At 35.7% G+C, this 18060-nt stretch overlaps 1 protein-coding gene and 1 long non-coding RNA gene across 2 annotated transcripts; both read right to left on the minus strand.

Annotated features, from left to right (window-relative positions):
* Positions 1-329: 329 nt before the first annotated feature.
* Positions 330-7059, minus strand: LOC125656487 (fibroleukin-like). The gene is made up of 4 exons (XM_048887089.2): positions 6946-7059; positions 6712-6808; positions 5583-5753; positions 330-3008 (listed from the first exon to the last, which is right to left on the minus strand). Exons 3-4 carry the CDS (start codon positions 5695-5697, stop codon positions 2770-2772), a joined length of 354 nt encoding a protein of 117 aa, XP_048743046.2. The 5' UTR covers positions 5698-5753; positions 6712-6808; positions 6946-7059; the 3' UTR covers positions 330-2769.
* A 914-nt stretch (positions 7060-7973) lies between these two features.
* LOC125656099 (uncharacterized) lies at positions 7974-18047 on the minus strand. The gene is made up of 3 exons (XR_007363014.2): positions 17909-18047; positions 15010-15154; positions 7974-8050 (listed from the first exon to the last, which is right to left on the minus strand). It is a non-coding gene; the product is annotated as an uncharacterized LOC125656099 (long non-coding RNA).
* Positions 18048-18060: the final 13 nt, after the last annotated feature.

Consider the following 18060-nt stretch of genomic DNA (forward strand, 5'->3'; position numbering starts at 1 on the left):
ACTTGTGCGTGTAATCAGAGTGGTGTTTAACAAAGTAAGTTATTGAATGACTGATCACTAGGTATTAATATTTCCGTTTTCCATTTTTGCTGAATAAGCAACTGTCTATTATTATTATTTTTTATTCATTATAAAGTGCAAAATTACCTATAGTTTCTATGCGCTGTACAATGTTCGTGCTAATAATAATTAATAATCAACAGGGGATGCTTACTCCTCCTAGGCACCTGATCCCACCTCTGGTATGTCCAGGGGTCCGTGTTTGCCCAACTATCTATTTTGTATTGCCTGTAGGAGTTATGAGATTGATCACTGTTCGTTATCTTCACCTTGCATTCTAATAAAAGACCTGTAAGAGCTATGAAGAAAATGATAAAACAATAGAAAGAATTAAAATAAAACATGGTAGTAAAATGACGAAGTGGTTGACTTTGAGTTGACAAGATAAAATTGGCATACAGGTATTCGTATGCTGGATCAAAATTCAGTTTGCACATGGAATCCTTGATACTACACTGAATTCTACATTCACAGGGCATATTCACGCTTGAACAAGGGTGTTTTTATGTTCTTACGGAATGTTCCATGTGCTTCAAGCTCTCAAAGTTCCAGTGGCAGTTTATTCCACAATTGTGCACCTAGTGATTTTATGGCTCCTGTACCGTATTTGTTTGATGACTTCTTCACTACCAATTTCCATTGGTCGGATGCTGATCTCAAGGTCCTATGTGGCTGATAAACAGGACAAAACTCTCTCATGTATGCTGGTGCTGAGAAAGATTGTGGTTATTTATGTATGGTTGTCAGCACTTTAAACACAACAAGTTGATTTACCGGAAGCCAGTGTAGTTGTTGAAGTATCGGCGAAATATGTTGTATGTAGCACGTTCTTGTGAGACAACATGCAGTGTTGTTCAGAGCCACTTGTTGTCGGTACATGGGGCGATCGGTCATGCCAAGCAGGAGGGCATTCTGATAGTCAGGGTGTGATATGACTGTTGCATTGTTGACCTTCGCATACGTTTCCTGGTTGAGATGGTGTTTCACCTTGGATATTCTCCTGATGTTGAAGTACATCTTCCTTACCACGGAGTTGAATTGTATTTCCATTGATAAGGAGGCGTCCAGGACAGTAACGATGTTTTTAATAGTAGTCTTATGTGTCAATATTGCCTCACCAATCTTCAGACGGATATCCTTTACAAGGCACTGGTTGTGGGTACTAGCAACCACCATAATCTCAGTTTTTCTATCATTTAGTTTAAGTTTGTTCACAGTCATCCAGGTTCGGACACTTGTTATGCATTCCTCAATAATGTTGACTTGATAGATTCGTTTTACAGTGTGTTTTTTTTACACTCAAATGGCTGTAAAGGTGAGTGTCATCTGCGAACCCATGACGGTTTGTGGTATATTGGTTAATAACTCTCCTGAGTGGGAGAAGGTACACCAGGAATAGAAGGGGGCCGGGAACGGACCCTTGGGGCACTCCGGTGGACGGTGGTACATCTGAGGACACACTGGTGTTGATCTTCACCGCATGTATGCGGCCATTCAAGTAAGACTGTACCCAACGGAGTGCTGTGTCCGTCAATCCAGCCTCCACACGTTAGTATCTCTAACAAGAGGGTATGATCGATGGTATTAAATGCCGCACTTAGGTCAAGAAGGACCAGGAGCATAGCGTCACCTTCATCCAGTACTGCTTCTACGTCTGCTTTTATTCGTAGCATGGCTGTCTCAGTGCTGGTACCGGTCTTAGAAGCTGACTGCAGATCATCATGTAGACCATTTCTGGTGAGATGGCTATTAAGCTGCTGTGCAACAACACGCTCGATGACCTTGTTGATGAATGGGATATTTGATACTGGCCTATAGTTACTAAACGTTCTCATATCAAGTCCAGGTTTTTCTATGATATCAAAAAGTCTAGTTTTTTTAATTTATCGTGAGGAATGGTCGTGTATAGTGTTGAAGAGGTATAGCTTTTAATGTTATTGATTTGGGAAAAATTCTGCGATTCTCTGGCTAAGCTCCATGTCAGGGTATGTACACGAGGTACTTTTAATTAGAATTTTTGGAGTGCATATAAATGATTATCACGCCTCAGACAAAATTGTTGAAATCTAATTGGTCAGATCTTGGTCACATGACGCATTGAAAAATACCATCTTATGCGAGTAAAATCCGTATTGGGAGAGTAATTGTATTTATTGTCGGGTTCGACTTGCAGCCGTGACCAAAAAAAAAAATATTTCCGTATCAGGTCACTAGCTAACTGTGTAACTAATAGTTTTGAGTTACTAATTAGGGTAGATACTGTTTCGTACCGTGATATCAAAACTCTAATGTGTGAATATTGGGGGAGGGGGGAATAATTTATCAACATGGCACAATAATCAAACAATTACAAAACATGATACACATCATGGGCACGTCATTTGAAGAAATATTTACAAAGATACAACTTTACATGGAAATCAAATTCTAATATTGATTTCGCCCTCTGATGCATGCAAATATTTACATTTCCAATGTTTTTGCCTTCGATATCTTTACCAATTGAAATGATAGCCATTTCCTCATGAATGAGAACGACGTGAGTATGAATCTTGATGAATATAGTATAGAGCACCCTACATGGATATGCATTGGTGCCTGTGATTTCATCTTTGTTCGTTATCTTCGCCCTTTCACGTGTTACTCCTGAAATAGTATTTCGGTCTTACTAAAGGTTTTCTTTGACCACTTAAAATGTGTTCACACGAGTTACTTCCGTAGCAGCATTTGAGCCTTACTGAGGATTTTCCGTCCAGATTTCCACCACATCAGGGTTCTCTCCGTGTAGTCGCCGTTGAGGTTGAGATAGAAGCAATTTTGATACCACCAAGCACTTCTGTATTTCACTGCACACGACGCACTGGATTTCTCGTCGTTATCCATGTCGTATGTGGTAAACTTCATGTTGTCATGGCAATAGGTGGCGCAGTTACCCGAAAAGGTGTCCGCTGCGAATGAAATAATAACACATTGTAGAGTTAGTTAAGCATGCATTGCAAAGTGAGCAAATGTCAAACCTAGAAAGCATGAATGTAAAGGGGAAGATATCAAACAGTGAGCAATCTCATAATTCCTAGAAAGATTACAAAATGAAGGGTAGGGCAAACACGAACCCCTGGACATACCAGAGGTGGGATCGGGTGCCTAGAAATAGTAAGCATTTCTTGTTGAATTGTTACACTCACCGTGAGCCCTAAATGTACCGGTATGTTTCCATCAAGTAAACGGAATATTATGTAGTCAAAATCAGTATGTAAAAATGACCTATCAATTCATATGAAAAACGCCAAACAGCATTTGATTCAATGACAGATTGTATTTGTAAATTAGATCGTTATAACGACCATAGAATTTGCAACAACTCAACATTATCGTAGACGGGATGATTTAAGCTCCTCCATCGTCAACTTTCCATATTCATTTACATGTAGCAATAACCCATTATCACCTGCATATCGTGTTTGTCTTTCAACTGATTCGGTGCGCAAGTGCTTGTTTTGCATAAGATCATTTTTAAATCAATGCAGGTTACGTACAAATAACTTGATGCTACAGCGGTTTCAACAGTCTCGTTGAAAGTCAGCATTTTGACAAGTTTATGGTCGTTATAACGATCTAATTTACCAATACAACATGTCGTAGAAATTAAGACCGCTCTTTGCACGCTGATTTTGACTACGGATTAGTCCGTTTATCGGATGAATATATCTATCTCACAGTGGGTGTGACCAGTCGACAGGGAATGCTTAGTTCTTCTAGGCACATGATCCCACTACTCCAGAATGCTAGAGGTTTGCGGCAAAAAACTTTTGTTTGACTTGGCGCCGTTTGACATCTAGCATCCATCGGAAAACTTCTCACCACTCAAAAGGACAAAGTCGGAACGGGTTGTTTAATATACGTTCAAGGCTTTGTCATTAACGAGTGTTAATCACCAATCAAGTATTTGTTATTTTTAAAACAAAGCTATTCTGCCACACTAACTATGAATCCATCAACACAAAATCGTCTTCTAAAATTACGAAACGGAATTTAGATGTTTCGACAAAACGAAATTGATACTGCAAATTCTATACTTATAAGAATACGCTTAAGAAATGTTTTATCATGAATATAATATCATGACATTTTATAGCATCCCCTCTTATATGCAAATATTAGTGTCATACTCCTTTATTTCTTTAAGAAAAGAACTGATGATGTAATATTTTCGTTTTTTGAAAAAGGATCCGCAAAAATCATTATGAAGTGAAACGAAAATAAATCCTGGCTAAAGTTTTAAAAAACAATAGATTTGATTGATGAACACTGATGTATACGTATCAAAGTGGAATTAATGATTTCCGTTTTGCCACCTGGAAATACGTAAGTTCCTGAAAATTACTTGTTGACTTTTATTTTCACGGAAATTCGGTCGGAGCTAGGTCGTTCAAAAATGAGGTTTGAATGTTAGATTCCAAAGTATATAAGGAACGTTAACGAATGCTTTAAGCTGTTGGAGTACTTATCCCACCTCTGGTATGTCCAGGGGTTCGTGTTTGCTCCACCCCTAATTTTGTATTCTTTGTAGGAGTTTTGAGATTGGCCATTGTTCGTTATCTTCACTTTTTATCCATCAAAACCATTTTGGTACATATTTTGAGCATGATCATGTAAGTAACATGCACTTCGTAAGTTTAACTATGACGTAACATCAGGACATGATATATTGCTTACTACGGAGGAAACAATGTCAAAAAACGGGTTCGGCACAAGGGCATAGACTTGATAAATGTTTACAAGTATAAGGATAAGCATTATTTTCTACACAAGATCGCTATTGCTGAGCAAATGTTGTCAGTTCATCATGTAAACAAAATTTCAAGATTCAAGTAGTGTGATAATCAGTAAAATACACAGACCTGTATCGTTTTCTTAAACTAACAATCGAACAGGATGTGCACTATACCGTTTTATGTCTATAGTCCTAGTGACGTCATCCTTGAACGTGTTGTAGTGCAATACGCAATTCCCGAGTTGCTCAATACTTCTTTCCCTTTGTGGAACTCTTACGCACAGTGAGACACAAAACATACTATCGTCCACACGCGGTGGGTACAAATGCTAATCGCTGCCTTGATATAAAATTTAAACTTTCATTACTTTTATCCGTATTAACATAGCTAGTCTATAGTATATGTATACATCTTGTACCCACCCAAGCGTTCAACGGAACACTGAATGTACCTCTATCACAGAAGAGCTGATATCTCCGAAGTAGCGTATTAAACATGGTTCGCGTCATACGAGTTGTGTATGAATTTATTGATTTGAAAATTAGAAATACTGGTTCTGTATTTTGTTAGATTATCTTTTGCATAAAAAGGATTGTTACTGACCTTATGTTAGATCTTGACATTTATGTTATTTCAAAGATGAGACACTACGTATTTGACAACTCATGCTTATCTAATTCGTCTCCTAGAAACTTTCAAGGAGGACATCAAAATAATACTGTATATAGTATTTAAACAGTGACTCACATGCATTTCCAACAGCTCCAACGTTACTTATATGCATCCGGTATTTGTCCGTCTCTTCGTCAATAGCGAAGTATGTGTATTCGATATAATACTCGATGTCATTCTCGTCCACCATTTCTAGTCGAAGGTGGTTGTGGCCCGTGGATGTTAAAGCGTGAATGATATCATTTCCTGTTAAAAATAAACAAAAGTACTAGAGCAAAATACCTTTCATAGTTACTTGTATGATACAACCAATAAAAAACCGAAAAAAACTATGAAGTGTTTCATAACAAATTTCGAATATTGCTTTCTTTGCTGCAGTTTTTGACAGATGCAGTAGATTTTGACCATTGCATGTCACTCATTGTTGTAGCAGTGAACTGATATTGATCATTAGACACTACCAATGATCAACGTCTTAGGTTTGACCAGATGTCGGGATGGCAAATCGAACCCAGGACCCCCACTGGCGTGTAATGACCCATCTTTTGTGCATGTGTATGAAGTAATAGATATGATAAATCTTTCATATTCATAATATGCATGCACAAATACCAAGCCAATTTGAAATATTGAATTACGTGAAGCAATTGTGTTGTACAATCTAAACAAGTTATGTGGTCTGCACGTGGTGTTGTCTTACTATGTGAATTGTTATTCAATACATTAGCTGGTTCGATACGCAAAAGCTTGTTCTGATTGTGGTCGGCTTTTTAATCGAGGCAGGCTACTGCCAGACAGGGTCTCCGCAGTCTCGTTTGGGTTCAGCATTTCGCGAATTCTATGGTTGTTATAACGATCTAGTTTGCCAATACAACCTATCATTGGGTCAAGTGCTGTGTGGGGTGTTTCATACCGATTGTTAGACCGTTCTTGGCACACTGGTTTTGACTACGGATAACTTCGTTTGCCTGGTCGCGATATGTGGCTCATGGCTGGTGTGACCAGTAGACAGAGGATGCTTATTCCCCCAAGCCCCTGATTCTTCCTCCGGTGAGTCCAGGGGTCCGTGTTTGCCCAACTCTCTATTGTGTAATGCTTATAACAGTTATGAGATTGATTACTGATCGTTATGGTCACCTTTTATTCAGGAGTTACAATCGCATTGTCTTTAAATAACATACCGATCATAAGGAAACACACTTACCGATCCACAGGCTGCTGCTTATACATCCAAACCCTTCGGCATACTCCCTCCAATTTCTGTAAAAGTCCACGTCTCCATTCACACGTCGCTGTATAACCTGTAGACAGATTGTTATCAGATTTTTATCCAATACTGTATATTGAAATTAACATGCAATTTACTCCAGAGGACCAATGTAAAAGGTACTAGTAATTTGGAAATCTTAGTAAGAATGGAAATAAATGATGGACTTACCGTCCAGGCTTGTCCTAATTTGAATAAACATAAGACTCTGACAAGCGTGCCCTGAATATTCAAAGTGTACTCCCCGGATTCAGAAGTAGAGAGAGAAACACAATCACAGTCTCCACATCCTGAGGAGAGAGACACGAATGAATGTGTTCATATTTATTTTAAATACCAAAATGAGAAATATTGTTCATTAAACAAAGTAGCTCCACTCTCATTGGACTTATCAACTTAATTGTTCAAAGTAGAAAAGTTGTACTGATTTCTACTTAATATAGGTTAATTTAATCAACAACCGAAGAAATTATATGCTGCCAGATTTGTTTTAACAGATGTCAGACAAACAAAAACAAAATTGTATATCAACATCAGAAAATCGCAAATCTTCAATACATAACATAATAAAGATATATAAAAACTTGTTAGAATGACAAAATTTTAATTTTAACAGTTTAAAAAAAACTGATGTTTTATAAATATAAATCAATTAATAATGGGTATCAAGGAAAGCATTGGATAATATTCATACAATAGAGAAATACCAGCATAAGAGTTATTGCCCTTGACAACGTTTTTGTAATATACATAATTGATAATTTATGAAAAATATAAATCTTTCCAATTTCAAATTGTGTACCATATGTTTTTTATTATACCCAGTGAATAAAATTTCTAAATATAGATTTCAATTATGCACAAATTTTAATGAAATAAAGATTTTGCAAAAACATATGACATCACACGAGAGTGAAATTACTTTTAAAAACGATACCCCATGCTTGCGTAAATTATTGCATATACATCATTTCGGATTTATTTACTTTTTCGTAAATTATAATGTTGGTGTCGCTAGAATAGACCACCTTACAGTATATTTCATTTTCGCTATACTGGATGAAGTTTTGGTTTCAGCGTATTGCTGGGGTGTTTTTTTTAATACAAATGTGCCTCACGTGAATTGCTGTATTTTATCAATTTTTTAATGTCTCGTTTTCTATAATGAAGGACTATTTTCAAAAATCTTACCGAAACTTGGGGTACCATTAAAAACTTTGAAGGGGTCTGTTGCATTTTCACAGGGTATTTCTTCCGTAGATTCGTTCAAGGAACTCTACAAGAATTTGAAACATAATTATATGTATAAATATGATTTGCTTGCAGAATGTATTGCAACACTTATATAACTTTCTCTCCAAACTTGGGCTACTTTAGAAGATGTTGATCTGAGCATGTACATGTAAGTATTGGTTGTATGGGTCAGGCTTGACTATGAAGTCACTTTATGACGTCAGGAATGGCGTAGGAAAACAAACATTATCAACAAAACGGTTTCGACGTAAGGACATACACCAGCTGCATGTAAATTGAGACAATATCAGTATGATATACACAAATGTGTCTACATAATCTCACTATTCCTGCGCAAATGTTATCTGTTTATCGCGTGAATAATGATTCGCAAAAGCATTCCACCTAAGGACATGAATGTATTTGCAAATTATATCATTATAAAGAGCACTTGCGAAAGGCTGACTTTAAAATAAACTGTTGAAATTCCGATAATATCAACCTTTTTGTCAGTAACGTGTATCGGTTTCCAAATCGATCATACGTAGAACATGCATTCGCAAATCGAATCAGTTAAGGGAAATAAAAATTATATACAAGTGTCAATGGACTGTTGCTACATAAATATTGGAAGTTGGCAATGGAGAATCTTATATCATCCCGTTTGTCATAAGTTGAGTTATTTTTCATTTTGCCCTCAACGTCTACATTAAAAGTGCATTAGCTGTGAAAGTCATTGCAACTACTTTTTTTTAAATCTCTCAATGACATGGGAAGATATATTAATGACTAATAAAACATTTATTTTGTACAAAAAGAAGAGAAATCCCATAAAACTGCGTTAGATAACCACATTTAGTGTAAAGAAATACAAATGTATATAACGAAGAATTATACACTTGCGAGTTATCTAATCATCGAAATTACATATTCCTGTGCCTGATTTGAGGGTAAATAGTGTTTTAAATCATTGAATAAAATTTTAATTTATAAAAGATATGAAAGATGGAGTAATTTTATTGAATTGAATTTGTGGTGACACAATGACAGCTAATGTCCCTTTAAGGAAGATATCGAAGTACGAAACAGAATCGGAGGGCTCAGTGGTGTTCACTTGGATATATGAAATCGACATATCAATTAAATTAAATTTTGTTAATAGATATAACGCCCTCGATGGATCTAATTCCCAGTTGAAGACCATAGTAAGATACTTATCTCGTCTTGGAGATCGTAGATTCGAATATTATACATCAAGAAGGGGATGTTACAGGTTTTGTAGATGAACTCTTACCATAATGCATCGGTGTAAATATGTGGCACGTCACCTACAGCTAGTGACATCTCAGTGGGAAAGGGTGAATATAACGAAAAGTGACCAGTCTCATAAATCCTATAAAGGACACAGACTTTAGAGTATGATGGATTTGGACCCCTTGAAATACCAGAGGTGGGATTAGGTGCATTGGACGAGTAAGCAGTCCCTGTTGACTGGTCATATCCTTTGCTTTTCCCCTATCTTTGGCAAAGTAAACAGAGTAATCCGAATTTGAAATCAGCGTGTCAGAATAGCTTAATCATTGGCATGAAACACACCAGACATCATTCAACCTAATGACAGGTTATATAATATATTGTATTGAACATAGAATTTGAGAATCAGGCAAGAAACACCATATGCAGGTGATGATGCAATATTGCAATATTGCTACACAAATAATGAAAAAACAAAAGTTATCATCTTTTTCATAAATTAGAGTCGTTAGTTTGTTAACTTCTATGTTCAGTAAGAAATCCAAATAGGAAGCAGGGGCGGTATATTCTGGGGCGCGGGGAATTTGGGGCGTCTTTTATTTCGAGTTAGTGAACAAATCTCGAAGAAACGTAAATCAAACAAGCTACTTTAATAACCATTATGACATCTCTCCATGAATTGCAAATCTGATGGATTCGGATAATATTAAATAGTATACACACAATTATGATATGACCTTAAAGCTTTACATAAAATCCCTAACACAAGATTTGCCTCGAGGTCAATCTAAAACCTGCATCATTAAGTTTGTCCAATACAAACGTTCCAAAGTTACTAGCATGACTAATAAGTCACTTTGGTTCCAGGTATACACTGGTGGGTACATCAACCCTTAAAGGAGGAAGACGAGTTGCTGATCAAGTGGAATAAATAAACATCAACTTCCCTACATATTGCAGTCTTCAGCTTGTGTATTATATTTCGGAATGAATCTTCCATTTTGGAATTTGGGGGGATGGTTGATTTACTTTTGAGATGATCATCATTACTACATCTTACCAACTCTGATGTCCAATAAGACATAGATCGATTTTGAAGTGCCCAATTCAGGCATTGACTGATTATAAAGTCAACCAATAAAGACATTGGCCGACTATGGAGTTGCCAATGCAGCCATTAACCGACTCTGATGCCGTCCAATGCGAAACTAACTCTTATTTTGAAGTGGCCCAATGCAGGAATAGGCCAACTAGAAAGTCCCTCAATGCAGGCATTGGCTGATTATGGAGTCTCCCTATGCAGCCATTAGCCAACTATGGAGTCGCCCGATGCACGCATTGGCCGACTATGAATGATAATGAAACAATACAGGCATTGGTAGATTATGAAGACAACCAAGAAAAACATAGAACAATGCCCGTTTTTAGAGAACGTTGGGTATACTAGCTTCTGCATTCAGACATTAACACAAAAAATGTGGACATTGGCGAACTGCAAAAAAAAAAAATGCTGTCTAAATTAGCTACATCACCGTACACATGTAATTTTTGTTTAAGATTTCGTCAATGCAGATTTAAATATTGTAAATGTGAAAATATTTTTGTAAAAATTTCACCGCTTTCTATTTAAAAGTTGATCATTTTATCAAAACGTCTATATTTTGCTCATATTTACATTGCTGAAAATTTTTATTACAAATTTGCACAGTGCACCAGTTTTTTGCTATTGTATCAATATGATATTTACAATACAAGCCTTAGAATACGTCATTGAAATGAGAAAAAAAATAGATTGGACAAATTAAAAAATAGTTCACACTGTGTTATTCGCTAGAAGTAGCGTCATTTAAACATTCCTATTTGAAATTGAAAATTATTTTCACCATCTCATATAAATGGTCTTCATTTTTCTCTTTTGAAAATCCGATTAATTACAATGCAAGTAAATATTACGTATATATCTATTTAAGCGTTGGATGATTTTCATCGTTCATTCCTATAAAAAAATTGATTTTGCTAATACCATATTTTTGTACCTACCATTAAGTAGTGTTTGCAGTTGTTTAAACATACACTGGTATCGTTTGAATACTTTTCTGTCAGTAGCACACATCGCGTACCTTCTTCAACCACGCAAACAGAAGCGGAGATACAATTTCTGGTTTCCAGACAACTAACAACACAGGGAATTGAAGCATATTTTCTGTTAAACTGGACTTCTTTTATAATCTGTCGATTTCCATGACAATACTCAGTTGTGAATGTTTCTTCTCGAAAACATGAAACAATAAGTACGAAGGAAGAAATTGCAGTCACAATTCGCAGATTGTAAATCATTTTCATCAGTTAACGTCGTTTCTGTCTGGTTGAGATCAACATTATTAACGACAATCGCAATCGATCATTGAAAAAAAATCTCTTTTTGAAATAGTATGAATGAGACAACAAATTAACTAGTCACTGATACATTATTGCATTGTGATATACCTAGAAGAAGTATCCACCTCTAACGGTTTACAGAACTATGAGAGAAGTCTTTTATCAGTGACGAGAAGTTCAAACACATTTCAAATCAGCAAAAACATGTCACCGAATTAACTTCAATCTGGAAGTTTTGATTAGAATCAAGGTGCTAATTTTTCATCAATTGAAAATAAAAGACTAATAATTAATTAATGGATAATTGATGTCCTTATAGAAACTGATACGTTTCGTTGGAGTCTTGCTGAAATTAAATCAATGGTACTTTGTGCTGGTTTACAAACTATATTGAAAAGGACCTTCTTATCTTGCAGTGTGTCTGTATGGGCATTGAAGGCATGTGCATGGCAAATATTTTGATTTTCTTCAAATTTGGTGAAAATTATACTGACATGTTGTTGAATTTACATGTAGTTAGTTTTGAGGTAATATTAAATAGAGAGCACATGATTATTCTGTGAAAAAATAAAGATAACAAACGATGATCAATCTCATAAGTCTTGTAAAGAATACGTTGAACTCCTACCAGAGTTTTCAAGCGAGGACCTTCTTATTTTACATATTGTTTATTGAATATGTGCGTAAGGAAAGGGGTTTGTTTCTTTCCCAATTTTTGAAAAAATTACAAGTTGTTGACTCCTGTCCCCTTTAAGAAAATATTGCAAAGCGAGTACATGGTATGTCCTCCTACATTCTAAAAGCAAAAACCCTTGTAAAGAACTTGATTATTTTGCATGGGTTTCCGTTACAAACCAAAACCGTCCCAAGTACCCTCTGAATGAAACATCTGTGTAATCACGTAGAACTCGAACAGGTGTCAAAACTGATTTCAAAGATAATGACATCGTTCTGTCAGTGATATTACGTGCAGGAAATGGATTCAGAAATTTCAGTTCGCATGCTATTACAGAAATTCGGGTGGCAAAATAGTTTGAACAAGAGTACAGAAACGGTATATATGTTTCTTTAACCCATGAGTTGTAGAAGTTTACTGAAGGTGGTATCAGCTATCAGTTACGGATAACTTCGTTTACCTGATCAAGATGAAGGGCTCACTGTGTGTGTGGCCGTTTAATGGGTATGCTTACTCCTCCTAGGCACCTGATCCCATTTCCGGTATGTCCAGGGGTCCGTTTTTGCCCAACTCTCTATTTTATATTCCTTATACGAGTTATGAAATTCGTCAACTAGTTTAGATCGTAGATAGTGCGTGATTTATTACTCTACTTGTATGCATTCTATTCTCAAACTCTACTTGAGTATATTTAAAACCACTGTTATGTTTTCTCATTGTGTTTTTTCCTTAACTGCTTTATTGTTACATACATTTGTTGATGCAAGCAACATGCCTACTTGTCATAAATGTATGTTGTCAATATTAGTAAGCTTTATTTATGATTTCCTATGCGAAAAAATAAACCTTTGATTCAATTTTGAAATGAAGAAAGAAAATGCAATTTAAATCGGGCGAGAAGACGGTTAACTGGATCTGTTATTTATTATTCATTATACCTGGTAGTCCGAAATATCTGACATTGTCCTGGCTTTTATCGATTAAAAGAAAATACCACTCCAGAATTCGATAATCGAAGTACACAATTGTAGTCAACCGAATTATCGCTGTCATTTGAGCGAACAAGTCACGTGACACAAAACAAAGTTCGACAGTTTGTTAAAATGTTTCCATGAAGCTACTTATGTGATGAAAGAACCCATAAAATCTATATTAGTAAGTACAAGAAGCATGGTTTTATTTATTAATTAGGAGTTTAACATTAAATTTGGCTCGCAAGTATTTAAACTGTAGGCGGCGAATTTTTTGTTCAGTTTACGTAATGGTGCCGGTTCTGACGTTTTTCTGGCACGGTAAATATCAAAATCATAAAAAGTCAGGAAAACGTCAGATATTTCGAACTATGTCCCTGAATGCTCGAAAACACGAAATGATCTCATTCAAAATTCACATTCATCACTTTAAGTGTGTTATACATTTCTCCATGGACCCCAAAACGGTCTCGTAAAATATAAAAAAAAAACTCTGAATTGTTAATGAACTCCAATAAAAGGATGCATGGGCTCATTTGAAATATATTTATTATTGAAAAGAATGAAACTGAAATGACAAAACGCAATTTTACCATATTAATCGATACAGTATTCCAGACAGTTTTTCGTTTTTGATACAGGTATTATAATGAAATGTAGTCATAGCCTTAAATACAGATTCATTTTCCTGATCAGCTTAATTGATAAACCCTGACGTACATTAGGGTTAACTTCAACTTAAGTCGGACAAACACGGACTCCTGGATATACCAGAGGTGGGATCAGGTGCCTAGGAAGAGTAAGCATCCCATGTCGTCATGCCATGTTCGCTGTGAGTCCTATATATTGATCAGGTAAAAGGAGTCATTCGTAGTTCAAATCAGTGTGTAAATTAGCTAGTGAACTCGAAATGAAGTGCAAACAAGTCTCCCCGTTATTAGGAGATATCATGTGCAGAAAACGTAATGCAAGATAGTGTCCATTATCCAGGTTGGAATATTTGAGGAGAATTTTTGACTCACTTTAAAAAAAGAATCGTCATATCTATGTAGCAAACCTAACGACAGGTTGTATTTGCAAAACATAACATGATCACAACCATATAATTTGCGAAATCCTGACCTTAAAGAGGTTCGCACCAGGTATTTGGAGTAATGTCAATTTTTTGGGAAGTGTACATATGTATTTTCAATTTCTACGTTGAAGGAGAACTAGGAAACTGAAATGAAAAACTGGGTCGCAATGCTTATTATTGAGCTACAGTGTTCTAAACATGACCTTTTTGCGCTTAAGAATTATTCATTTAAACTTTATTTGTACGTTGGTGTCAACACAATATAAGCAACATAAATCAATCAAAACATAATAGATACATAATCATGTCCTCTAACAATACAGATAAAAAAGTTTAATACAAGTAATGGAAATAAATAATCACCTTTTGCACTTGCTTTACGACAAAAATCATGATATCAGATTCGAGATTTTAAAAAGACATATTACATGTAGGAGTAATGTCAATTTCTAAAATTTCACAAAATTTTCCAAGTTGTGTTTTAAAATTTAAAATGGATCTTTTAAAAAGTGGGGTTGGAGACTGGAGACCAAATTTTTAAATTATTGGCGAAAATATTGAATTTTTATACAAAATCTCAAATAAATTAGGGGGCCTACATGGCTGAGTTGTTAGAGCATCGCGTTCAAAATCACACGGCCTCTCACCTCTGGTCAGCACGGGTTCGAATACCGCTCGCGCCGGTAACTCACAAAGATCCCCAGTTTACTTGCGGAAGGTTGGTGGTCTCTTCCCAGGTACATTGTATCTGGGTTCTCTCTTCCATCAATAAAACTGGGCGTCACCAGATAACTGAAAAATTGTTGAGTGTGGCAGAAAACATCAATCAATCGAGTAAATTAATTGAAACGGGTTTTTTTTTTAAAGAATCGGTGTTCTATTTCGAAAAATATATGAACCAAATTAATAAATTACAACATGTGATCTAGTTCCAAGTCTCAACTACTTGTATCATAAATTATGAAACTGAAATACATGTATAGGAGTATAAAGATAAAAGATATAATAGATGACCAAGAAACTGTAATAACATGCAGATTTAGAACTTGGAATTCTGCGACATTAGGATACAAAAACTGGTCACCTTATAAAGGGTGTATAAACGAGGGAACTCCAACAGAATGCCCCAAAACCTGTTTCAGTCTTTTATTCCAGCATATTTCAAGTTCACGTTTGCACCCTGTATTTCCTATAGTTATACCTCTACTGTCGCATCCAAACCTTTTAATTACAAACTTCGCAGGGCCTTGATAAAGACCTTCTTATACTTAATTCATTTACGTGTTCTCCGTCTTCTTTCGACTATATTACAACTAGACATGTCGATATACTCTAAACCAAATTTTATTCGCGGGGACATTATTTCGCGATTTACCACTGAAGAACTGGTTCACAGCAACAACTTTTCGCAATCAAGGTAATCTTAAACGTACACGAAACATGAAAGGTCGGTTCGTGGCGAGAAATATTTGCGATGAAGAGGTTCTCGTGAACCTGAGAAAATTTCGCGCACGCGAATAAAAGTTGGATTACAGTAGTTGAATACGAGGGCCTGAAATCGTTTATTTAAAAGGTCCTAAAATCAGAGAAACCCGGTCTTTCAATTGGTGAAAAGTCTTCGTCACTAGACTGAATTCTGTCGCAGATTATGAATGTCACAATACCCAACTCTACAGCTAGTTTTGGACGTCACAATGCCTGTCTCTAATATGTTAGAGTATCTCAGTTCTCTGTACACCGAAACCATTACAGTGTGTGCAACCACTCTAACTTTGAACGTCAGAATGTCGGTTTCTACAACCAATCGTTTGAACGTCACAATTCTGTGGAAACATATAAATTCAAGAAAATTGTTCAAATTTTAGTTTTATTTAGGGTTAGGGTTTTATTGTGATGTGATTTCAATGACACGGTTCCTTAACCTTGAAACATGTAAATTGTGTATTTCACTGTGTTGTTTGGAATTCTTGGGATAAGAGTACCATTAAAACAATGAAAGTCCAATTACTGAAAATCTGATTATTTCACGGTACCCAGCTTTACAGCCAAACAATGAGAGCGTCAAAATATGTGTCTTCACGACTAAACAGGGCGTCACCATACCCGACAACCAGACAGAGTGACACTGCTTCTACAGCGGTTCTTCCATTTATGTTGATCGCCCGGGGACCGACGTCCACCAGTATCACGTCGATCACAGATCAAATAAATATCTTACTACGTCTTATCTATATTCAAAAACCCATTTACTGATTGGCCTAGAACATGTTGAGGGCACAAAGTTCACAATCGCATTTATATTGATAACCAGTGAAATTTAGAAATAAACGGTTTTCTTATAAGAAAATATTGAATGATGTAAATTCATTCTGTAATTGTGATTTTAATTGTACGTAGAAATGTTTTAACCTCTCATGCTGTTATATCTGTCAGAATTACACACGGAAATTTACAAATGCAATACGTCTGCATAATGGCTCTTTATGAAACATAATAATTATATAAATCATAATGTTGCAAATATAAATATCGAATTCTGGAATATGAACCATATCAAGGTAAATATTCAAGAAATAAAACGCAAACTAGTGCTACAAATACAAATTGATACACGTATAAAAGTTCCATGAAGATTTTAGTGAATTTAAGATAGCATTTTTTCGCTAAAATCAACAGGACCCGCGTACGTCTTTTAAACACTTCACACCATCATGCCTCACTATGGATTAAAGACTTGACTTTCTGTCATTATAGAGAACCGATTCTTCAAAACAACTAGAACCGAACAATATCCATTTCTTGTTATTAATCGTCGGGAAAAATAATTTGTTTTAAAAATCATTCTGATTCTACGCACAGTTATTTTCAAGTTAATATCTACACGATGCTGGAATTTCCCATCGACTCTATCAATGTTTCCTTTTGAAATAAGGTCTTCCAAAAGTCTGTTGTAATTTACATGGGCACAAGTTTGTGCCTCTTTCATTAAATGACCTGTTTTTGGAATTCATTTCAGAAAGAAGTTTTCGTTTTGATCGATTTCTGGTTCAAATTAGATTAGATACAAAAGTCAAAGTCAAGTCAGCATTAATAGGTGTTGGCATGTAGTGGTAAATTGAATGCGGATAATTATTGAACACTAAACGTTGCGGGATCTGTTTTCTACAACAACATCCTTTCTTTGGATGTTTTATCTACTGGTAATATTGATTAACGTGTAGCTATCAACTTAAATTAAAGCAGTAGACATAAAACTTTACATTTTACAAGCTGGGAAACCGAAATATATTATTGGTTAAAAAGCTCTACAGAGCTTGTGTTTGATTTGTTGAATGTATATAGTGCCGGCTTTAAATAAAATTTGCTTCACTTTACCCGACTTGTATCTGGTATTGTCACCAGTAAGACAGGCATTGACATAAGACAAAAATATATTACTTCAACACTCAATTTGTATTTATTACTTCCTTAAGTCTATTTCACATTTTCGTGAGCTGGACGATCAGATTATCCTGTTCAGTTGAAAATTATCGGGATATATCCTACCTTTTATACTTCTAATCAATCTTCATATCTTCACCTCTTACTGATATAAAACAAATAGCCCGTTTTCCTGACCTTCCCATAACGCCCCGCAAACGTTTATAGAGCATTATGGGAAGGCCGGGGAAACAGGATAACAAACAATAGGATGCTTT

The sequence above is a fragment of the Ostrea edulis genome, chromosome 7 (assembly GCF_947568905.1).
Source record: "Ostrea edulis chromosome 7, xbOstEdul1.1, whole genome shotgun sequence".
Taxonomy (NCBI): Eukaryota; Metazoa; Mollusca; class Bivalvia; order Ostreida; family Ostreidae; genus Ostrea; species Ostrea edulis.